This window comes from Caretta caretta, chromosome 3 (genome assembly GCF_965140235.1).
Source record: "Caretta caretta isolate rCarCar2 chromosome 3, rCarCar1.hap1, whole genome shotgun sequence".
Taxonomy (NCBI): domain Eukaryota; kingdom Metazoa; phylum Chordata; order Testudines; family Cheloniidae; genus Caretta; species Caretta caretta.
The window spans coordinates 97,237,254-97,262,668 of NC_134208.1; the positions used below are offsets into that span (position 1 = coordinate 97,237,254).

Consider the following 25,415-nt stretch of genomic DNA (forward strand, 5'->3'; position numbering starts at 1 on the left):
GCTGGAGGGGTATGCCCCGCTTCCATCCCCCCCTTCTTCAAGGCCCTGCCCCCACTTCTTCTCTGCCTCCGCCAGGAGCAGCAAGCACGCTGACCCCACTTCTCCCCCACCCCCTCGCAAGGGACATCAGCTGATCTGCCTGCAGGGAGGGACAGAGAGGAGGAGGAGGGGCAGGAACCCAGCACACTGCGGGAAGAGGCAGGGGAGCTGGCAGGACCAAGCTTCTGCCCCTTGCCCCCTGCCCCCGCGGGAGGGGGCGGAGAAGGCAGGGCAGGGCAGGATTTTTAATAGCACGCTGCTGCTGCCCTGGCAGGCAGCAGTGTGCCATTAAAAATGGGCTCGCATGCCGTCTTTGGCATGTGTGCCACAGGTTGCCGACCACTGTGATAGATGGTCGCTTTACACCAAATATAACTAATATTCAGGTTACTTCCAGCCCCAAAGAACCAGTCACTTGCCCCAGGTCAATTGTACTAAATCACAAATCAGAGTCTACACCTGTAGCCAATCCTGTGATAAATTAACTAAAGATTTATTAACTTTAAAAAAATAAGTTATTTACAAGGTTAAAACAGGAAATATACACACACAAATGAGATTCAGTCTTGGATTTAAAAAGGTAATATAAGCTTCTGTAATAAGCAGCTCTGTGTCCCCTTTAGGGCCGACCAAGCAGCATGGGGATCTCTTGCTTATGTTTAGGAATCTTTGCCCCTCAAAATGCAGACAGAATAAAGAAACCCAGTTTCTCCTTGTCAGGGATTTTTATCTCCCAGAATCCAAGCTGATAATGGGATGAGTTCATGCACAGGCTTCCCCTTCCTGGAGGGAGTGAGGAATGCAATCAACAAGGTTTCTGTCCTTTGTTACACAATACCTCATTCACCTTCAGTGGGCCATCTTGTGTGCAGGGCAAGCACTTCACTTTAATTTAATGCTTTTCCCCCCTGTTTGATGAGTTACACAATTACAGAGGTTTACAATGCAAAGACTCAATATAACTTTATATCATGGGCTACATATATTATAAGTAGGATTAATACATGCAGCATCCTACAAGCATTTCATAAATCTAAACACTAAACACATTCTTGTAACACTAATATTGATTTTAACTATGCTAACCCATTAGTAAGCCAAACTGGATTCCAGCTGTGCATATGTCTGTATTCAGTGAAGTCCTTGGCCTTGGCATGAGTTGGCGCTTGGTCTGCCAGCATCTCAGGGAGGGGGGTGCGCAAACCCTTGGCAGAGTGGAGTTGCAGGGCGTCCCTGGAATAGAGGGGGATGAGAGAGAGGGTAGCTCATAAGGAGCTTGTGGGGTGGAATGCAGGGATGGAAGGAGCCCCTGGTGGGTCCAGTGAGCTTGGTATACACAAGCTATGAAGTGTTCAACTCCTTAGTTAGTTCTTTCTCACTTTCCAATATAAACCCTAATGCAGCATTATGTTGCTATAATGTCTGCTTTCTACCCCTTCATGTGATGTCTCAAGATAGAATTGTGGAAGGGTAGTTGCTATACATGCTACTGACTATAACCTTAAAAGAAATAGTGCCATCTACTGGAAGTCTGTTGCTTCTTTCTAAAGCAGTTGAGCCATGAGAATTGCTAGCCTTTGCAAAAAGAAAAGGAGGACTTGTGGCGCCTTAGAAACTAACAGATTTATTTGAGCATCAGCTTTTGTGAGCTGTAGCTGTAGCTCACGAAAGCTCATGCTCAAATAAATTGGTTAGTCTCTAAGGTGCCACAAGTCCTCCTTTTCTTTTTGCAAATACAGACTAACACGGCCGCTACTCTGAAACCTGGCCTTTGCAGTAGCTGGAGTCCTGATTGGATTTGAGGTTTTGTCTCTAAAACTAATGTGTGAGTATCTAGAAAAGTGAAGGTATTAAATTTTAGTCTTAGCAGTTAATCAAAACGAAGCAAGCAAGGATAGGTAAATGTAAATACAACTGTCAGGTTATGCTTCTGTGGGATTCTTTGAGGAAAGATGAAGAAACAGGTGGACAGTCTACTATTTTGGACTATCTACATGTGCTAAACAGAGCATGTGTGTGCATGCATTCCAGCTGCTCCTGTTTGACCTCAAACTGAATATTACATCCTCCTATTTATACAACAGTTAAATCAGAACCAGAAAAAAGGTGTTCTTGTACCTTTGATTGCGTATTGTAATTTTATATAAGTAATCTTAATTGTATAGTGTCTTGTGATATCCTCTTCTTAGCACTGGGATTTCTCTTACTGTCTTTTTATTTCAGTCTCCATTTTGGATTCTCAATATTCCTTCAGAAGAGATGGCAAGGGGACTAATGAGAAGGACAGTATGTGCAAAGTAAGAGTTACAAATCATGTACAGCAGGGCAACGATTTTGTGGCAAATATTTTTACATGGAGTCTTTATTTTTTTTAATTTCACTGTTGAAACTTTGAAAATGTCTACACATTGTTGAAATGAAATACGATTGATTGAAAAGAATCCGTCTTTATTCTTTAGTTTCAGATCTCTTTAGCAGTCTTATCCTGTGTTCTTCATTGCAGAGTACAGTACTTATTTCTTCATGTGAACAACCTTGTGGCAAAGTTGTTTGGACACCTTGTGTCATTTTAAGTTAGTGACTTTTTTAAAGGAGAAAGGGGAGAGATTTTTTTAATCCATTGGGATATATTTTTATTTTTACATCAGTTGTAAGTGATAGATAAGTGTTAAACACTGAATTTTAAAAAAAAGGGGTACAGAGTAGCTGCTTCCTGGCATCGCTTTTCCACTCCTGAATGCTGAGTCCTCAGCCTCTGGAGTTGCAGTAGAGAGCCTTCCAGCGGGTCCTAGGAAAGGGGAAATGTTCCAGAGAGCTAGTGCCTTCCTCCCTTAAGATGAGGTCTCCTTGTTTTGGCTCTGGTGGTGGAAGCAGAGGGGAGGATACAGCCCTATATGCTTTTCAAACTGCAGAAGGCTGTGTCCATTATATGGCACTTTGCAGACCAGACTCAACGGTCTGAGGGCTGAAAAGGAAGCCTCGTCGATTGCATCATATATTCAGTTTAATCTATGCTAGGCTTTGAGTGTGCTCATGCAAATGTGCCTTTATATGGTAAAATGTAGTTGTATTTTCTCTGGGGATAAATTGTGCTCTACTTCAAACAACAATGGGAAAGGAAACTAAAAGGTATGGCATTTTCAGCAAAATGTTTTTTGAAATTCACCTAAGTGGTAGTGATCTTTCATAAAGGTTGCCTTCAAAAAATATATTTCTAATATTCAAGAAAAAAAGAATAATTAAGGATATCCCTTAGAAAGAATGAACCTAATATAGCTGCTCATTGTATTTTTTTCACCCATTGTGCCCACACATTAGTTTTATAATATATATAATAAAAGTATAAGGTTGTTGATGATTTTTCAGGTTGCTAGCAATGAAGGTGTTTAAGTACTGCGCTCTGAAGCACTATTAAAAAAAACCCAACACCAGCAACAACAAAAGAATGATGTGGTCTTTGCCAACAGATAGATAAATAGGTGAGATGCAGGTCTAACAACTTTTTTTAAATATCCCTCTAACATTAAATCAAAAGTCAAAGATTAATATTCAGTTCTGCTTAATGCAGTTTAGACTGCCAGCATTTATGTAGCTCTTACTCTGAGTAATTTAAAATCTCCCAGTAGATAGAAACACAGATGCTGTGAGAAGAAATAACAGACTTCAAAAATGTCCTATTTTCCAGGGGAAATGCAGATTACAAATTTAGCTTTAAATAACACTTTCAGGAACTGAATACATTAATAAAATGATTTATTCTGAGTGGCTTTTGTTGTTACTTAATAAAATATAGCTCATTGGCACGTCCATTTGAGCTAACTGGAACCTTTCAGCATTTTGAAGATGTTAGACCCTCATCTTTGAAAATTAAAGTGCTGCATAGTGACTAATCCTTAGATATTTCATAAGAGTTTTTAAAATATGGTGTACTGCAAGTACACCATAAGAACGTATAGCAATATATGATGCCATTAATGTTCCTGGTACTGAAAAAGGCCTTTTCTGACATGAAAAGGCCACTGGATTAGGATATTTGAATGGGAGAAAAGGCAAACTATGGTGTATTACTATAACTGTTCCAAAGGAAGAGTTTAGCGTAGGGTGTCAACTCTCATAGCTTCCAAGAGGGGTTTTGTTTTGTTTTTTCTTTCTCTTAAAACTGGCAGTATAGAAAGCAAAGGAAATCCATAAAAAGTTGGTGGTGGTAATGCTGGTGATGTGTCTCAAAATGGCATAAGAAAGAACATCTTAAAAATGAGACAGAACCTCTGATGGTAGCTAGTCCCATTGTAGCTTGGGCATTACAGCACAGTATAATTCTCAAGTATAATGATATCTAAACACCTTGAAATAGGTAAAGAACAGAATTTCAGCCTGAATGCTCTTTCCTGAACATTTTAAACATGAGTGAGGTTTTGTTGGTGAATCATGCCTGGTAGCATGGTAGTAATTAATGCTAACATTGTTATATGAAGGATGTTTTTTTAAGGGTCCCATAACCCAGGGACTAAAATTTGCATCTCCAGCTGAGACCCAATTAACAAAACAAAACCCTATTCAAGGCAGCACATAAGCATGTGCTTAAGTGCTTTCCTGAATATGCTGTGAAAGAAGACTGAATATAAAATAGGATGCTTATTTTATAAGGCATCGTTTTCTTCACTGACAGCAATCTAATAATCATGGAATTTCCAGGTCTATATTTGAACTGTGGGGTCAGGGAAAATCTGCAGAGGAGCTGTTCACATCTCTGAAGAACTACCCAATGGAGAAAATGGTACGTTTCTAAAAATCTAGGCAATTAATTTCAGTCACACAGGATAGCGTTGCAATTTGTACTAACCAAAAGGTGTTTTTTCTTTATTTTAGGTTCCGTATCTACAGTCAAACTCAACATACAAAATACATATTCATGCATTTAACAAAACACTGATACAAGAGGAAAAAATTAAAAGGATAGATGTAAGTGATTTAAAAAAAATCTTATTTTCAACTTCATGTATTCATAAGAATACTATAGTGTTAATACATTTACACTTGAGTTGGGATTTTCAAAAGGGTTTAAGGGAATTAGTCATCCTAATTTCGTTTGAAATTGAATGGGAGCTGGGTGCCTAACTCAAAATCCATTGAAAATCCCACAGTTGGTACTTTTCCTAATAGATCTCACTCAAAACCTTTTTATGAGGAAAAACAAAGTATCAATGTACCTATTTTACAAATGGGGAAACTGAGGCACTGAGTTGTTAAGGCCAGAATGTTGAAAGTCGGATGGCTAAAGTTAGGCAATGGACTTCTGGACACAGCACCTCTGAAAATCTGGCCACTTTCAGGTGCCTTTACTTTAGGCATTTGTGTTTGGAAAACTTTGACTTAAGTGGCTTGCCCAATGTGATGCAATGAGTTAGCTGCGGAGCTGGAAATAGTCTTCTGATTCCTGGTCCTGCGCCCAATCTGCTGGACCGTGCTGTCTCCTCATAACTAGAATAGTGTTTTAATCAAGAAGCATTGGTAAGTGAATGCTAATTTTTGTATATTCCCATGATCTTTTAGAGAAATAGTGACTACTGTACTTATGCAAAATATTTTGTAGTCTTTATAGCCACCTATTTTATATGTCTTGCTGAAATTTTCACTGTGAATGTTGATTCTCATTTTTGTGGTGTTGGGTTCCAGTGAGGAAGTTTGAGCAAAATTCCTTCAGCTGTTTCTCACTTACAAGGGAGCTGAATCTCCTTCTCCCTCCACCCCAGTTATGGCTAGAATATTTTTTTAAGTGGCTACATGAAAAATGTCTGAATTTTGAAACTAGACACTTGGTGTAGCCATAGTCCTTACTGAGAGCAGGTACTTTTTGGCTTGACTTGAAAAAAGCTTTAATTTGAAAATTCCATATTTAGTATTCACAGTAGATCTCTTTTAGAAGTGAGCAATGTACATGTAATAATACACACAATGGCTCCTGACCTATCTTCAATCCAAAACCATTCAGCCTTTCTTTATACATCAGAAAGAAGCTAAAGAGTGAAATCTCAATCTTCTTTGTCCCCTTCCCACTTTTCTGGTAACTTTTAATGTCTAATTAACAGATGAGTTTTGTTTTTCTTGTCCTGACTATTTAAAAATTTGCCCCAGGAAGTCTAGAATTTGTTTTTCCTATTTATACAGGCTCTGGAATTTCTGCCATTTGAAGGAAAAGTGAATTTAAAAAACCCAGAACATATCTTCTGGATTCTGGAAGATTATGGAATGGACCCTAACAACATTCCAGAAGAACCTCTTGATTTGTATTTTGGTAGATGGGTGAGTGGTAAAACTATATCACATCTTAGTAATTTGCATAATCCAAAAAGACAGATTCTAGCATCATTACTTAAACTTTATTTTTTTAGAAATTAAATGTAAGAAAATTTAAAGCTTTAAAAAAAAAGTGATAAATTCTCTGCTTTTTAAAAATTTACTAGTTGTTTATGCCACCATATACAGTATAATGCAATGATAGTGCAGAATTCTGGGAATCCTTATTGTGAGTAAGAAAAGACAGGTTAATTCATCAGTCCAAACAAAAATGAAAAGATTAAGGTGTCTGTAAAAAGAGATTAGACATGAGGGACCCAATGAATTATTGTGCCACTGTACATCCCCTTTAAGGCAGCTCTGCCAGCACAGAGGAGCTGAAAACTTGTCCACTGGGGAGTTCTCCAACATAGGGACAAGTTTCTGCAAGGCACAATACTGGCTTAATAGTACTACACAGCCTCTTCCCTACACCCAGAGTAAAGGTGTGTGGAGGGAGGTATGTGGCTGAAGCACCACTCTCTAGCTGTTCCAGGCTCTCTGAACAACATCCTGAAGCTATAGGCAGCTGGATCCAAATTAGGGCATCCCTGCGGCTGTTCTAACCTGCCGTAGGGACTTGAAGTGGCCCCAGATGACACCTAAGTAGGTAAAGAAAGGTAGTTTTCCCATGGGTCCTATCCCTGCAACTTCACAAGCTAAATATGAGACAGCAGTGTAACGCTGTTGCAAAAAAGCGAACATCATTCTGGGATGTATTAGCAGGAGTGTTGTAAGCAAGACATGAAGTAATTCTTCCACTCTACTGTGCGCTGATTAGGCCTCAGCTGGAGTATTGTGTCCAGTTCTGGGTGCCACATTTCAGGAAAGATGTGGACAAATTGGAGAAAGTCCAGAGAAGAGCAACAAAAGTGATTAAAGGTCTAGAAAACGTGACCTAGGAGGGAAGATTGAAAAAAATGGGTTTGTTTAGTCTGGAAAAGAGAAAACTGAGAAGGGACCATAATAGTTTTCAAGTACATAAAAGGTTGGTACAAGGAGGCGGGAGAAAAATTGTTGTTCTTAACCTCCGAGGACAGGGCAAGAAGCAGTGGTCTTAAAGTGCAACAAGGGAGGTTTAGGTTGGACATTAGGAAACCTTCCTAACTGTCAGGTGGTTAAGGTGGTTAAGCACTGGAATAAATTGCCTAGGGAGGTTGTAAAATCTCAATCATTGGAGATTTTTAAGAGCAGGTTAGACAAACACCTGTCAGAATGGTCTAGATCAGGGATCTCAAACTCAAATTACCAGGAGGGCTTCATGAAGACTAATAAATTGGCCCAAGGGCTGCATCACTGACACTGCCCGCCCCCACTCCACCTCTTCCATGAGGCCTGCCCCGCCCCTGCCCTGCCCCCATTCCAACCCCTTCCCCAAAGTCCCCACCCCAGCTCCGCCCCGTCCCTGCCCCATTCTAACCCCCTCCCCAAATCCCCGCCCCTGCCGTGCCTCTTCTCCGCCTCCTCCCCTGAGCACGCGGCTCCCTGCTCTTCCCCCCTCCCCCCTGGAAACCGCTAAGTGCTGCCAAACAGCTGTTTGGCGGTGGGAAGCGCCTGGAGGTAAGTAGAGGAGCAGGGACGAGGCGCGCTGGGGGAGGGGAACTTGGCAGCTGCAGGAAATAACTGGTGCGGGGGCGCAGGGAGCTTGGCGGGCCATAGCAAATAGCTTTGCGGGCCTCATGTTTGAAACCCTTGGTCTAGATAATATTTAGTCCTGCCATGAGTGCAGGCGACTGGACTAGATGACCTCTTGAGGTCCCTTCCAGTCCTATGATTCTATGAACTTGGGACCTCAGAAGTTATTGACTCAGTGTAAATCGGAAGTTGACATTTATGGAGCAGAACGTTGGAAGTGCCGGACTTTGGCCCCATCTACACTATATAGGAAGTACGGCCATGTTTTTTAAACTGTCTGGGACATGTTCATCTGATCCAAGTACAATAAACATGATTGATTTGTGTTCATACAGCAATGTCTTTCACAATATGGCCATGGTTCAGTCACATTGGCATGTCCATATTCTGCCTACCTAACTGTATTTGTATCAGTGCATCCTGGGAAAATCTGAACTAGTGTCTTGTACTGCTTCAGCAAGGATAGAGCATCCAGAGGTCATGTTCACAGGTAGGACCAGCAGTACCTGGGGAAATGCACTCTTGGATGTCCTAGTGCAAAGAAAACTAGAAGGAAGGAAGACCAGCCAACTTGTTTACACAAACTTTGATATCTGGACAAGGTCCCTAACCAAGTAATAAGAGCTGGTTACAAGAAGACAATTGTGACCACCTGGGCTGCTAGCAAGAATGATACTTGGTTAGCTCTTAGTTACTAAGAGTATTGTCCACCTCTGTCACTAATGAAGAGAGGGCCTTGAGTTGCTGCAACTCTGTGAAAGGCCTAAAGTCGTTGTCGCATCTGCACTGGCTTTTTAACAATATTTAAACATAGAAACCTGTTCATAGATTCATAGATATTTAGGTCAGAAGGGACCATTATGATCATCTAGTCTGACCTCCTGCACAACGCAGGCCACAGAATTTCACCCACCACTCCTACAAAAAAAACCTCACACCTATATCTGTGCTATTGAAGTCCTCAAATCGTAGTTTAAAGACTTCAAGGAGCAGAGAATCCTCCAGCAAGTGACCCGTGCCCCATGCTACAGAGGAAGGTGAAAAACCTCCAGGGCCTCTTCCAATCTGCCCTGGAGGAAAATTCCTTCCCGACCCCAAATATGGCGATCAGCTAAACCCTGAGCATATGGGCAAGATTCATCAGCCAGATACTACAGAAAATTCTTTCCTGGGTAACTCGGATCCCACCCCATCTAATATCCCATCACAGGCCATTGGGCCTATTTACCATGCATATTTAATTACCAAAACCATGTTATCCCATCATACCATCTCCTCCATAAACTTATCGAGTTTAATCTTAAAGTCAGATAGATCTTTTGCCCCCACTGCTTCCCTTGGAAGGCTATTCCAAAACTTCACTCCTCTGATGGTTAGAAACCTTTGTCTAATTTCAAGTCTAAATTTCCTGGTGGCCAGTTTATATCCATTTGTTCTTGTGTCCACATTGGTACTGAGCTTAAATAATTCCTCTCCCTCTCCAGTATTTATCCCTCTGATATATTTATAGAGAGCAATCGTATCTCCCCTCAACCTTCTTTTAGTTAGGCTAAACAAGCCAAGCTCCTTGAGTCTCCTTTCATAAGACAAGTTTTCCATTCCTCGGATCATCCTAGTAGCCCTTCTCTGTACCTGTTCCAGTTTGAATTCATTCTTCTTAAACATGGGAGACCAGAACTGCACACAGTATCCAGGTGAGGTCTCACCAGTGCCTTGTATAACGGTACTAAAACCTCCTTATCCCTACTGGAAATACCTCTCCTGATGCATCCCAAGACCGCATTAGCTTTTTTCACAGCCATATGACATTGTCAGCTCATAGTCATCCTATGATCAAGCAATACTCCAAGGTCCTTTTCCTCTTCCGTTACTTCTAATTGATGCGTCCCTAGCTTATAATTAAAATTCTTGTTATTAATCCCTAAATGCATGATCTTACACTTCTCACTATTAAATTTCATCCTATTACTATTACTCCAGTTTACAAGGTCATCCAGATCCTCCTGTAGGATATCCCTGTCCTTCTCTAAATTGGCAATACCTCCCAGCTTTGTGTCATCCGCAGACTTTATTAGCACACTCCCACTTTTTGTGCCGAGGTCAGTAATAAAAAGATTAAATAAGATTGGTCCCAAAACCGATCCTTGAGGAACTCCACTGGTAACCTCCCTCCAGCCTGACAGTTCACCTTTCAATAGGACCCGTTGTAGTCTCCCCTTTAACCAATTCCTTATCCACCATTCAATTTTCCTATTGATCCCCATCTTTTCCAATTTAATAATTCCCCATGTGGCACGGCATCAAATGCCTTACTAAAATCTAGGTAAATTAGATCCTCTGCGTTTCCTTTGTCTAAAAAATCTGTTACTTTCTCAAAGAAGGAGATCAGGTTGGTTTGGCACGATCTACCTTTTGTAAAACCATGTTGTATTTTGTCCCGTTTACCATTAACTTCAATGTCCTTAACTACCTTCTCCTTAAAAAATTTTTCCAAGACCTTGCATACTACAGATGTCAAACTAACAGGCCTATAATTACCCGGATCACTTTTTTTCCCTTTCTTAAAAATAGGAACTATGTTAGCAATTCTCCAATCATACGGTACCACCCCTGAGTTTACAGATTCATTAAAAATTCTTGCTAATGGGCTTGCAATTTCATATGCCAATTCCTTTAATATTCTTGGATGAAGATTATCTGGGCCCCCCGATTTAGTCCCATTAAGCTGTTTAAGTTTTGCTTCTACCTCAAATATGGTAATGTCTACCTCCATATCCTCATTCCCATTTGTCATGCTACCATTATCCCTAAGATCCTCTTTAGTCTTATTAAAGACTGAGGCAAAGTATTTGTTTAGATATTGGGCCATGCCTAGATTATCCTTGACCTCCACTCCATCCTCAGTGTTTAGCGGTCCCACTTCTTCTTTCTTTGTTTTCTTCTTATTTATATGACTATAGCACCGTTTTAATTCCTTTGCAAGGTCCAACTCTACTTGACTTTTAGCCTGTCTCACTTTATCCCTACATGTTCTGACCTCGATAAGGCAGCTTTCCTTGCTGATCCCTCCTTTCTTCCACTCCCTGTATGCTTTCTGCTTTTTCTTAATCACCTCTCTGAGATGCTTGCTCATCCAGCAGTCTACAACTCCTGCCTATGAATTTTTTCCCCTTTCTTGGGATGCAGGCTTCTGATAGCTTCTGCAGCTTTGATTTAAAATAATCCCAGGTCTCCTCTACCTTTAGATCCATAAATTCTTCAGTCCAATCCACTTCCCTAACTAATTTCCTTAATTTTTGAAAGTCAGCCCTTTTGAAATCAAAAACCCTAGTTGCAGATTTATTTTTGTTAATCCTTCCGTTCAGTTTGAACTGAATTAGCTCATGATCACTTGAGCCAAGACTGTCCCCTACAACCATTTCTTCTATGAGGTCCTCACTACTCACCAAAACCAAATCTAAAATGGCATCCCCTCTAGTCGGTTCAGCAACTACTTGCTGAAGGAATCCATCAGCTATCGCACCTAGGAAAATCTGAGCCTTATTATTATTACTAGCACTCGTCCTCCAGTCTAAATCTGGGAAGTTAGTCTCCCATGATCACACAGTTTCCATTAGTATTTACTTTATTAAAAACATTAAAAATGGCTCTATCCATATCCAAATTAGATCCCGGCGGTCTATAGCACACCTCAAGCGCTATCCCAGGGGAGGCCCTAATAATTTTCTTCCCCAATGTAATTTTTGCCAGACAGACTCAGTCATATCCATTTCATCACTTATTTCTTTACATTCTACCTCATCATTGATATACAATGCTACTCCACCACCTTTTCCTTTATTTCGGTCTTTCCTAAACAGCACATACCCATCAATACCTGTAGCCCAGTCATGACTACTACTCCATAATGTTTGTGTTATCCCTATAATATCTGGTTTCACTTCCTGCACCAGTAGCTCTAGTTCCTCCATTTTGTTACCTAAGCTCCTTGCATTAGTGTACGAACATCTTAATTTTTGCTGTTTGGCCTCACTCACATTCTGTACCCTATTAGGCACGGTCATTCTACAGCCATTATAACCTATTAGACTAGTATCTACACTGCCCTTCCTCCTCCCCACGGCTGTATCCTTTCTTACTTCGTTTTCTTTCCTCTCAATGCTAAAATCCGTCGTGGAGATTACCTGGACATCTCCCAACCATCTCCCCCAAATTCCTAGTTTAAAGCTCTCTTAATCAGTTGTGCCAGCCTCCATCCTAGAAGTCTATTTCCTTCCCTACTCAGATGAAGTCCATCCTGAGACAACTGTCCTCTGTCCATGAATGCCTCCCAGTGGCCATACACCCCAAAGCCCTCCTTATAGCACTACTGCCTAAGCCATTTGTTGATAGTCATAATCTTGTCACACCTTTGTTGCCCTTCTCTAGGAACAGGCAGAATCCCACTAAAGATCACCTGAGCCTCGATTTCCTTAAGCATCTTCCCCAGCCTAGCATAGTCTCCCTTAATACTTTCCAGCAAGAATCTAGCCGTATCATTTGTTCCCACATGAAGGATAATTAGGGGATTCTTTCCTGCTCCCTTTAGAATCCTTTTCAACCTCAGGTCTACATCCTGTATCTTAGCACTTGGAAGACAGCACACCCTCCTATTCTCTGGGTCAGCTCTGGTTACAGCTCTGGGGACTCTTTACTCAGTAAAGAGTCCCCAGTCACATAGACCTGCCTTTTCCAAGTGACGGTGCTATTCTCCAGTCTATCCCTTGTTCCCTCTGGCTGCAAATTCTTTCCATTCCTATTCTCCCTTGTAATCCTCTTCAACCCATCCTGTATCCTCCTGGGGCTCATATTTGGTGTAATCTCCATTAACTCTTCTCCTTTTCCTATAGGACTAGCCGCTCTTCTCTTCTTCCTTGCCCTTCCACCTTCAGTGACTACCTGCTGAGCCCCTTCTTCATTTTCCAACTCTGCAGACCTATTCTTGAGCTCTGTTTCTCCTTCACTAGCCCATCTTTTCCTCTGCCTGGTTCTTTTAGTCACATGCTTCCACTGACCACTTTCCTCACCCAGTCTCCCCTCAGAATTCCCCAGTCCTGCTTCCATCTGCAAGTCTGAGCTTTTCCCTTCAGATACCTCATGTCTTTGCTCCATAATCTGCTCAAACCCCTTCCTAAACTCAACCAGCCTTTCCACCTGCATCTCCAAACCTCGGATCTTTTCCTCCATCAGCTCTAACAGACGGCATTTCATACAGACAAAACTCTTACCAGGTACCCCCTCCAGGATCATGTACATACCACAGCTTCCACATCCAGTCATCTTCATTGTGTCTTCCACAACATGGGTCACTCCCACTGCTGCCTCTGTGTCTGTCATAGCCTTCCCACCTAAATCCTGTTAATCTGGGAAAAACAAACCACACCCAAAACACCACCCCCCACAGAAAAAAAAAACAAACAAAAAGAAAACCAAGCACCGCAAGACAAATTCCCCTTTCAAACTCCCACTCAAACTCCCCTGTTTACAGCTCTGTTTGCTAGCTCCTGTGCCGTGCAGCTGTCTGTTTTTGATTCTACTATGGTTTGGCCAGCTAGTTGGTATTGGATCAAACTATGCTGGCACATGATGGCAGACGAGTGTTCTAACGTGGTTTGACCCTGCCTACGTTGGTTCTGTTCAAACTGTGTTAGAAACATGATGGTTGAAATTCTCATTAAAAATGTTTGCTGAGTGTTGCTTTTAACAGTACTTAAACATAGCTTATAAACCTAGCTGGAAAATCAGTGTAGCTAGGACCTTAATGTAGAACTTAAGTGGTTTGTGTAGCCATGCGTTTACATAAATACATTAATATATTTGAATTTTTAAGTTTAACTTTAATTCTGAATTTTCTGGGCTTAACAGGGAGGCCCAGCCCGGAGCCCCCTCCCGCACACCCAGCGCAGAGCCCGTACCTCCTCCCAACCCCCTGCCTCAGCCCAGAGCCCCCTCCCATACTCCAAACCCCTCGGCTCTATCCCCAAGCCTGTAGCCCTCTCCTGCAACTCAAAACCCTCATCTCTGTCCACAACCCCAGCCGGAGTCCTCACCCCCTCTCGCATCCCAACCCCCTGAGCCAGCCCAGTGAAAATGAGTGAGCGACTGGCAGGGAGGAGGTGTGATGGAGTCAGGAGGGGCGGGGCATTGGTGTTTGGTTTTGTGCAAGTACAAAGTTGAAAACCCTACTTACTAAGGAGGCCCATCTGAACAGAGATTCCCCTATAAAAAGTAACCGGAAATGGAAGGGGGTTGGTGAGAGAATTTCAGGGACTGCCAGAGAAAGCAAGCCTGCCCGTGGCTTTCGGAGATACCTGAGGCCAGAGATTAAGGCCACTAAGGTAATTGCTTAATGTTTTTGTATTTTTATTTTTGGTTTGTTGTTTTGGGGGGTGGTGCGGGAAACCAGAAGTGCCTGCAGGACTGATCTGGTTTGACTTTCTTTTTCCCTGAAAAGAAAGGAGGAAGATTGAAGGTGGAGGCCTGCAGAGTGAACTCAGGCCACAAGGGGGTGCCCCAAAGGCAGCTAACACTATAACAGTTGCGTCCGATGAAGTGAGCTGTAGCTCACGAAAGCTCACGCTCAAATAAATGGGTTAGTCTCTAAGGTGCCACAAGTCCTCCTCTTCTTTTTGCGGATACAGACTAACACGGCTGTTACTCTGAAAACTATAACAGTTGGTAATTGCAACATCCCTGTAATTGATTGAGAGCCTCAAGCCTAAAGTCTGGGAATTTTACTAATAGGCCAATTCTTTTATAGAGAAATCTCATTTCTATATTTTCTGTGGATTCAATCCAAGTGGCATACTACTCAATGAAGAGTGCCTGATATTCTGTTTGTGAAGTAGTATAATTAAGGCTGTTTATTAGTCTACTTACCTATTATATCCAGTGCCATCGCATTGACTTTTTCTAAATGTTTCTACAGATAGCGGATGGGCAAAGGGAGCTTATTGAGTCATACAGTGTAAAAAGGAGGCATTTTATTGGGAACACAAGCATGGATGCCTGCTTGTCTTTCATCATGGCAAACCATGGGAGAGTAAAAGCAAATGATGTCGTGTTTGATCCATTTGTTGGAACAGGTATTTCTTTTTCTACTGCTGAAAAAAATTAGAAAATTGGGTATTGCTTTCTTTATATATATTATGTGTGTGAAAAGTAAGTTCTTTAGGGGAGGGACTGTCTTTCTGTTTGTTTGTACAGTGCCTAGCACAGTGAAGTCCTGGTTCATGACTGAGGCTCCCGGTCCTGGTTCATGCCTGGGTGCTGCCACAGTACAAATAAGAATAATTACAAAATCAACTGCTTGGTTATTTCCCAAAGTGCTATAGGGGAAGTGGTTACAACTTCAGATGGACTGGGTAGATTTGCTGAAAATGTAGAACAAAGTACCTTCTCAAGTCTTTATTTACCTTGAGAAACATTTTTGAAAGTGCCTAAGTCCCATTTTCAGAAGTTATTTAACTGCTTAGGAGCCAAAGTCACTCTGACTTTCAGTAGAACTTAGGTTCCCAAATGATGTGAAATTTTGAAGTTAGGTTCCTATGTCACTGTAGGAACTTTTAAGAATGTTGCCCCTTGTAACATTTTTGTAGGGGAGTTGTTAGGAAGGTATTGAAGGGCAGAGAGCATCCCCGACTGAACACATTAGCATGGCAATTGTTGGACCATATTCTTCAGGGGTGGAAGTAATGAGCTCTTCCTTGTGTCCTAGGGAAATGTGGTGACAAATTTGTGCATTTCTTTCTCTGGATGAGTGTTTTTTTTTTTCCCGTCTGTCTGTTTGTTTTTTTCCTGATAAGTCAGTAGGGGGAGCTTTTATTCCATTTATTGGATCACTTATGAGGCATTCAAGTACCTTTTCCTGCGCCTTGTTTGAATTTGAAATGGAAAAGCCTATGTTTCAGAATGTTCCATTTAAGTAGATTATGTCAAGATAATTTCATCAATTTCTTCAAAGGCTATAGATGGAGTGTAGTGGATGTGACTTAGTGAAATCCAGGTAAACTTTGATCAGGTATCCAGAAGGAAGTAGGGGAACAAGAAATGATCTAAAGGTATCTGTGCTAATGTAGAGGGGAAGGGAGGGGAGAGGAGGGGAAGGGAGTGTTTAGTTGGCAGGAAGGGTCCAGAGAATGAATGGCAGCAGGTCCTCATTGAGAAGTTAGGAATGGGGAGGAGCAGGTCCCACAGTTCTGGGACTGATTCTCTTTTTATTATTTGTAAATGTGACTTGGAAAATATCCTGTTTTGATGGCATCAGTGTTTTTCAGATGATACAAAGCGTTTATCAATTCCACATTTTATATATAATATCGTTCATGTGCAAACTGAAATTTTCAGTCCACACTATAATCTTTTCAGAAACTTCTTCTCTTTTTCTTGTGTTTTTTGTTTGTTTTTTCCCCCTTCACAGATTGGCAGTGCTTTTTGGAAGGTCAAGAAAATTCATTTCGGCTTGTGTTCTGCTTCTCTTGTCAGATTCATTTAATTACAATATTTGTGTTTTAAATAAAAACTAAAGTTACAAAGCAACTTTGTCATGGAATTCATTCTCTTAGGAAATCAAACTTGGAGAGAGATGTAGGCAAGGGGGGTAAGGTTAGAATGGGAACAATTCATTGTAATGGTGGAAATACAGAAATTGAAGGCAGTGTTGTATGTTCTTTATTATCATCAATATTTTAAAGTGTGACTATTTGATATAGGTGGGAGGTAAAACCAGAGACTTACTGAGTGGTCAGTTCATGTTTCCTAACTCTCTTCCTTTTCTGCAATCAAGAAATAATTTATTAGATGAGCAAAGTACTCTTTCTTGCTCTCTTTATAGGACTGGGTGGTATATCATACTTGGGGACAGGGCTAGCTAAATTTGTCTTGACTCTCTGGAGGCACTGCCCATCTGTTCTGAGGGATTACAGTCAAGAAGGGAAACGGGTGACTCCTTTCGGGTGAGTAACCTTGTTTTTCCCGGATCCAATTAACAAAGAAAAGTGGAGGACAATTATTTTTTTCCTCTTCATTTTTACTTAATTTGAATTCATTAATTTATAAGTGTAAGAGTTTTTTTTTTTTTAAATGCTCTGAAATGGCATATTTAGCATGCATATTTAATAAGTGTTAAGAATACACAGATGGTGATGGGTAGCATTTGATGAATGTAGCTGTTGATAGATAGCCTCAAGCCTAAAGTCTCGCTTTACTAATCTAAACTCCTCTTCTGAGTATGGCTAAAGTAAAAATCTGTATTATAAGCACAAAAGGTCAGATTGTGAACCCCTTACTCACGCTGGTGAGCTGTTGACTCTTATGGAACTGTTCCATTCACTAAAATGGGATGATCTGTATGCATAACCACTCATCACTGAGGTCGCAGGTTTAGAGTCTGGTCTATAGTTGCAGTGTAAGGCCTTATGCTATTATGTTAGGTTTACTGTCGTGGACATCTCCTTAGTAATAATTTAACCCAGTAATGCAGTTTCTCTTTGGAAGTACATTACTGCCATCCTTCTCTTTATTTTGAAAGCTGTTCAGGGCAGAGAGGAAACACTTGAATCCCTTTTATGTACCATTCAGATGTAGCATGATTTCAAGGGTAAATCATACATAAAGCTTTTTACTAAGCTAACAGATCACAACAGTAAGGGGAAACAAATACTTAATTTACTTCTTAGTTTTTGTTGTGTGTGTATAGGACACCATTGACATAGTAAAACAAGAAATGTTATATACCCAAGAAAAATGCTAACTGTACACAGTCCTATCCATCGCAATAACTGAGGAAGTAAACTGTCTTCGTTCTGGCCATACTTACATAACTTGAAAGAGACATTGTCAATTTAAAATCTAACTATAAAAATGAGTTAGAAATTATTTCAAGTACTGCATCTGACACTGTCAATTGTTGTGCTTTTTACAATTACATTTTCCTAATATTTTAGTTTCTCTCCCCTGTTGCTGTGTGAAGCATTCCCACAAACAGACACTGAATTTACACAAACTGCTGTGAAATGGACAAAGTAAACTAGGAGAAAACTTAGAACCATATTTTCCCCACTCTAATATTTTACTTTAATTAACCTTTTAGGGATAAGTTGTAACAATAGAAAGTTTAAAAGAAACTATCAGACAGAAGTGATTTTTAAACTGATGTTCATTTAATCATCTTATGGTAACCGGAGGGGAGTGTAAGTGCTGAACAAACCAGCTCTTCCTGATGTGGCTCCTATCCTCTGGGTGTTTATAGAGGTGATGAACAGTAGAACTCTTCTTCCTTTTAGAAACTGTTCTTCCACATCTTCAGATGTATCATCAGTACCTCTTGAGCTGTAGAGGAACACTGCTACCCTTGACTGTCTCTTATCTCCCTCTCAGTTTAAACCCTCCATTGAATCTCAGATGTTTATCCTGCTGGGTTAGAGAATCATAGAAACGTAGCACTGGAAGGGACTTTGAGAAGTCATCAAGTCCAGCCTCCAGCACTGTGGCAGGACCAAGCAAATGTAGACCATCCCTGATAGATGTTTATCCAACCTGTTTCTTAAAACCTCCAGTGGAGTGGGGAGATTCCACAACCTCCGTTAGAAGCCTTAAATTCCAGGAGATTCCACAACCCTTAGAAGCCTTATTTTTTTTCCCCAATATCTAATTTAAATCTCCCTTGCTGCAGATTATGTCCATTATTTCTTGTGCTACCTTCAGTAGACATGAGGCACAATTGATCACAGTCCTCTTTAGAACAGCCCTTTGCATATTGGAAGACTGTTCTCAGGTCCCACCCCCCATAGTTTTCTTTTTGCAAGACTAAACATGCCCAGTGTTAGGGGGCTTATTCCTTCACCCACTTACTTCCCTGGTCCTTCTCGCATGAACAGAGAGCAACAATACCCGAAGTCCAAAGGTGCAAACAATTCGATGTTTATTGGGGTGAACTTCCAGCAAGCATGATTCCAGTTTCCTTCCTTAGTATCCTCCTTCCCAGCTCTGACACCACAGAGCCTTACACCTGTGTCCCTGTTCCCATTCCTACCCTTAGCCAAACATGATTCCAACTTCCTTACTCCCATTCCCTGTTCCCATTTCCCCCTTTAGCAAAACATGATTCCAATTTTCTTACCCCCATTCCCGGCTCCCATTTCCCACACCCACATGCCCATGCCCACCCCCACCCACACCCAGTCACTTCCTCATTGACTACAGATTATATAGTAAAACTTGAGTTCTGCTTAGCTATACCTTAACCAATCATTATCCTGAAATTTAACTAACCAATCCTAACATATTGTAACATGATTATGTAACCAATTATATCCCACCACCTTAATTAGTTTACACCCAGCAAAATTAATTATACAGCAGACAGGAACAATCACAGAACCAGACAGAGATTATACAGACAAACAATAGCAAAGTGGGAACTACAATGACAAGACAACACAGAAGTGAGGATTTCACATCCCAGCTATTGATAAGTGAGTTCTTGCCAGACAGGATGCTATCAAACTAAGTTTCCTTTTACATTTTCTAGGCACTTCCCTTTCTCTGGAGGTGATAGGAATACAATCCTGTCCTGATAGTGCCTAACAGCCCAATAGCACCTTATTTCAATGTGACTAGTTTGGAATGTGAGGATGTGACCGTTCGCTTCCCAGCTTATGGCTGCCTCTGCTGCTTAGCCAAAGGCCTGAGCCTAAGCACAGGGCCACAAACTGTCACAGTAAGAGAAGGCCCTTACACTGTCAGACAGTGGTTTTGATTCTTTCTTTTATACCTCTATAACTAGCCAAGTGATAAGAATACACCTAAATTCTTAAAGTACAGGCCTTTGCAGACAGGCCTGAATATCTATATCCTAACACCCAGCATTTTTAACGTTTCCTTATAAGTCAGGTTTTCTACACCCGATATCATTTTTGTTGCTCTCCTCTGGACTCCCTCAAATTTGTCCACATCTTTCTTAAAGTGTGGTGCCCAGACTCAGTACTACAGTTGAGGCCTCACCAGTGTCAAGCAGAGTGGGACAAGTACCTCCCATGTCTTCAATGACACTCCTGTTAATAAACTCCAGAATGATATTGGCCTTTTTCACAGTTGCATCGCATTGTTGACTCCTATTCAGTTTGTGATCCATTATAACCCCCAGATCCTTTTCAGCAGCACCACCACCAAGCCAGTTAGTCCCCATTTTGTAATTGTGCATTTGATTCTTTCCTTCTTATGTGAAGTACTTTGCACTTGTCTATTGCATTTAATCTTGTTGATTTCAGACCACTTCTCCAATTTGTCAAGGTCATTTGGATTTCTAATCCTGTCCTCGAAAATGCTTGCAACCCCTCTCATCTTGGTGTCATCTGCAAGTTTTATAAGCATATCCTCCATTCCATTATCCAAGTCATTATCTTGGCTACTGCACAGTATCCTCTTGTGAGAGTGGCCCCCATCTGATGGTTTTCATTCCATCACATTTTAAGGCAATGCACTTTAGTACATGGGAGTGGATGCCTGCCTTGCAGAAATGGGCGCCCTTGTGTGCAGACCGTACGACCAAACTCCAAAGTTAAACTAAGGTACAGTGAAGAGAATAAAAGGGAAAATAGTGTTGGCATACAAGGGACCTCACAGTAATATTATTTCTAACTATAACTAGAAAGGGGCAACTGCCATTTGATTGTAACCCAGAGTGGTACATGTGTTTTCACATTCTCATGTTCCTCAGTAGAGACTCTCAGGTAGCAATATCCATGACAGCAGACGATCCACTTTTATTTTTCCTTTGCAGGCGGCCTTCTTATATCCTCTGCACGTTTTGGAGCATACGTGTGTGGTACTGATATAGATTATAACACTGTCCATGGATTAGGTACGTTGTATATTTTCTTTCTGAACAAGTTAATTCTAACTCTTCAGCATTTAAGTATCTTTTATAGCAGATACTAGTAGATCCGGGTATGAAAGGAGCACTCCTCTTCACAGGGTTTGTTTTGTGAAACGTCTGTGATATACTAACACATTTACGGATATAGCCTAACTAGGCAGTACTCTGAATATTAAGGGTCAGTAAGATATAAAGATTTTTATTTTTTTATTTTAAAGTTTTCTAGTATATGTAATTAGTTTAATTGCCAATCCAACAACAACTGAATTATGACACCTGGAGTGGCAGTGCCTGGCATGGTTCAGTTTAGTGGTAAGATTAGCAAGTAGATTGGTTTGGCTAACAGCGATGCCCCAGAGCCAGTGGGTCATGGGCACAAGCATAGTGAGTTTCTACCCAAACTTCTCAAACGTGACTGAATGAGGAGGAATTGGGCTTTGAGATGGGCATTTTCTTTGCAGTGGGTTGGAACTCACTAATGCTCAATTTTAAGTATTTTGGCTTTAATACCAGTTTGTATTGGCAGTTTTTGTGACTAAAAACGGTTAAACTTTTTTGAACTTCTTTTTAGAGTTGTCTCGTTATATTGATAGTGCAGTTTAAAGTAGTGGAAAAAGAAAAGGAGGACTTGTGGCACCTTAGAGACGAACCAATTTATTTGAGCATGAGCTTTCGTGAGCTACAGCTCACTTCATCGGATGCATACCATGGAAACTGCAGTAGACATTATATACACACAGAGACCATGAAACAATACCCCCTCCCACCCCACTGTCCTGCTGGTAATAGCTTATCTAAAGTGATCATCAAGTTGGGCCATTTCCAGCACAAATCCAGGTTTTCTCACCCTCCGCCCCCCCACACACAAACTCACTCTCCTGCTGGTAATAGCCCATCCAAAGTGACCACTCTCTTCACAATGTGCATGATAATCAAGGTGGGCCATTTCCTGCACAAATCCAGGTTCTCTCACCCCCTCACCCCTCTCCAAAAACCACACACACAAACTCACTCTCCTGCTGGTAATAGCTCATCCAAAGTGACCACTCTCCCTACAGTGTGCATAGTAATCAAGGTGGGTCATTTCCAGCACAGTCCAGGCTTTCTCACCCCCCCCTCCCGGGAACACACACACACACACACACACACACACATAAACTCACTCTCCTGCTGGCAATAGCTCATCCAAACTGACCACTCTCCAAGTTTAAATCCAAGTTTAACCAGAACGTCTGGGGGGGAGGGGGGGTAGGAAAAAGCAAGGGGAAATCGGCTACCTTGCATAATGACTTAGCCACTCCCAGTCTCTATTTAAGCCTAAATTAATAGTATCCAATTTGCAAATGAATTCCAATTCAGCAGTTTCTCGCTGGAGTCTGGATTTGAAGTTTTTTTGTTGTAAGATAGCGACCTTCATGTCGGTGATTGCGTGACCAGAGAGATTGAAGTGTTCTCCGACTGGTTTATGAATGTTATAATTCTTGACATCTGATTTGTGTCCATTTATTCTTTTACGTAGAGACTGTCCAGTTTGACCAATGTACATGGCAGAGGGACATTGCTGGCACATGATGGCATATATCACATTGGTGGATGTGCAGGTGAACGAGCCTCTGATAGTGTGGCTGATGTTATTAGGCCCTGTGATGGTGTCCCCTGAATAGATATGTGGGCACAGTTGGCAACGGGCTTTGTTGCAAGGATAGGTTCCTGGGCTAGTGGTTCTGTTGTGTGGTATGTGCTTGTTGGTGAGTATTTGCTTCAGGTTGCGGGGCTGTCTGTAGGCAAGGACTGGCCTGTCTCCCAAGATTTGTGAGAGTGTTGGGTCATCCTTCAGGATAGGTTGTAGATCCTTAATAATGCATTGGAGGGGTTTTAGTTGGGGGCTGAAGGTGACGGCTAGTGGCGTTCTGTTATTTTCTTTGTTAGGCCTGTACTGTAGTAGGTGACTTCTGGGAACTCTTCTGGCTCTATCAATCTGTTTCTTCACTTCTGCAGGTGGGTACTGTAGTTGTAAGAAAGCTTGATAGAGATCTTGTAGGTGTTTGTCTCTGTCTGAGGGGTTGAGCAAATGCGGTTGTATCGCAGAGCTTGGCTATAGACAATGGATCGTGTGGTGTGGTCAGGGTGAAAGCTGGAGGCATGTAGGTAGGAATAGCGGTCAGTAGGTTTCCTGTATAGGGTGGTGTTTATGTGACCATTGTTTATTAGCACTGTAGTGTCCAGGAAGTGGATCTCTTGTGTGGACTGGACCAGGCTGAGGTTGATGGTGGGATGGAAATTGTTGAAATCATGGTGGAATTCCTCAAGGGCTTCTTTTCCATGGGTCCAGATGATAAAGATGTCATCAGTATAGCGCAAGTAGAGTAGGGGCTTTAGGGGACGAGAGCTGAGGAAGCGTTGTTCTAAATCAGCCATAAAAATGTTGACATACTGTGGGGCCATGCGGGTACCCATAGCAGTCCCGCTGGTCTGAAGGTATACATTGTCCCCAAATGTGAAATAGTTATGGGTAAGGACAAAGTCACAAAGTTCAGCCACCAGGTTAGCCGTGACATTATCGGGGATAGTGTTCTTGACGGCTTGTAGTCCATCTTTGTGTGGAATGTTGGTGTAGAGGGCTTCTACATCCATAGTGGCCAGGATAGTGTTATCAGGAAGATCGCCGATGGATTGAAGTTTCCTCAGGAAGTCAGTGGTGTCTCCCAGGTAGCTGGGAGTGCTGGTAGCGTAGGGCCTGAGGAGGGAGTCTACATAGCCGGACAATCCTGCTGTCAGGGTGCCAATGCCTGAGATGATGGGGCACCCAGGATTTCCAGGTTTATGGATCTTGGGTAGTAGATAGAATATCCCAGGTCGGGGTTCCAGGGATGTCTGTGCGGATTTGATCCTGTGCTTTTTCAGGAAGTTTCTTGAGCAAATGCTGTAGTTGCTTTTGGTAACTCTCAGTGGGATCATAGGGTAATGGCTTGTAGAAAGAGGTGTTGGAGAGCTGCCGAGCAGTCTCTTGTTCATATTCCGACCTATTCACCAACAACCACACACCACACAACAGAACCACTAGCCCAGGAACCTATCCTTGCAACAAAGCCCGTTGCCAACTGTGCCCACATATCTATTCAGGGGACACCATCACAGGGCCTAATAACATCAGCCACACTATCAGAGGCTCGTTCACCTGCACATCCACCAATATGATATATGCCATCATGTGCCAGCAATGCCCCTCTGCCATGTACATTGGTCAAACTGGACAGTCTCTACGTAAAAGAATAAATGGACACAAATCAGATGTCAAGAATTATAACGTTCATGAACCAGTCGGAGAACACTTCAATCTCTCTGGTCACGCAATCACCGACATGAAGGTCGCTATCTTAAAACAAAAAAACTTCAAATCCAGACTCCAGCGAGAAACTGCTGAATTGGAATTCATTTGCAAATTGGATACTATTAATTTAGGCTTAAATAGAGACTGGGAGTGGCTAAGTCATTATGCAAGGTAGCCGATTTCCCCTTGCTTTTTCCTACCCCCCCTCCCCCCCAGACGTTCTGGTTAAACTTGGATTTAAACTTGGAGAGTGGTCAGTTTGGATGAGCTATTACCAGCAGGAGAGTGAGTTTGTGTGTGTATGGGGGTGGGGTGAGAACCTGGATTTTTGCTGGAAATGGCCCACCTTGATTATCATGCACATTGTAGGGAGAGTGGTCACTTTTGATAAGCTATTACCAGCAGGAGAGTGAGTTTGTGTGTGTGGTTTTTGGAGGGGGGTGAGGGAGTGAGAGAACCTGGATTTGTGCTGGAAATGACCCACCTTGATTTTCATACACGTTGTGAAGAGAGTGGTCACTTTGGATGGGCTATTACCAGCAGGACAGTGAGTTGGGGGGGGGTGGAGGGTGAGAAAACCTGGATTTGTGCTGGAAATGGCCCAACTTGATGATCACTTTAGATAAGCTATTACCAGCAGGACAGTGGGGTGGGAGGGGGTATTGTTTCATGGTCTCTGTGTGTATATGATGTCTACTGCAGTTTCCATGGTATGCATCCAATGAAGTGAGCTGTAGCTCACGAAAGCTCATGCTCAAATAAATTGGTTAGTCTCTAAGGTGCCACAAGTACTCCTTTTCTTTTTGCAAAGACAGACTAACATGGCTGTTACTCTGAAATCTGTTTAAAGTAGTGGAATTCAATATTGCAACTATATGTTCCCATTGAGATATTATGCCTTATGCCACAGGTGTGTATTTCTTAATCTGCAAATATTCAAGATGAGGGAAAGTTATCTTCATATTAAAGTTAGATACAGATGTGTTCTCTCTTCCTGTTAAATCCCGGAGAAGTACCTTCATGGTGAGAAATGCCTATTGGCTTTATTGAATCCCTTTTGTTTTCTGTGTTAAATTAGGATAAAAGATTAGCCATTGTTAGTCTACCAAAGGGATTAAAAAAAAACAGTAGACCTCTGCTAGTACTGGTGGCACCATC

The 25,415-nt window shown here is 41.8% G+C and overlaps 1 protein-coding gene across 4 annotated transcripts in view; it reads left to right on the top strand.

Annotated features, from left to right (window-relative positions):
* The window catches only part of TRMT11 (tRNA methyltransferase 11), a 65,806-nt gene that overhangs the window by 5,762 nt on the left and 34,629 nt on the right, over positions 1-25,415 (top strand). For all 4 annotated transcript variants that reach the window (XR_007355821.2, XR_007355820.2, XM_048844614.2 and 1 more), the window contains exons 3-8: positions 2,263-2,336; positions 4,735-4,816; positions 4,909-5,001; positions 6,208-6,342; positions 14,978-15,134; positions 20,831-20,911. Coding sequence is in view for 2 of the 4 variants with exons in the window: in XM_048844614.2 (XP_048700571.2) it covers positions 2,263-2,336; positions 4,735-4,816; positions 4,909-5,001; positions 6,208-6,342; positions 14,978-15,134; positions 20,831-20,911 (622 nt within the window). In the remaining 2 variants the exon portion in view is untranslated. The remainder of the gene's footprint in view (positions 1-2,262; positions 2,337-4,734; positions 4,817-4,908; positions 5,002-6,207; positions 6,343-14,977; positions 15,135-20,830; positions 20,912-25,415) is intronic.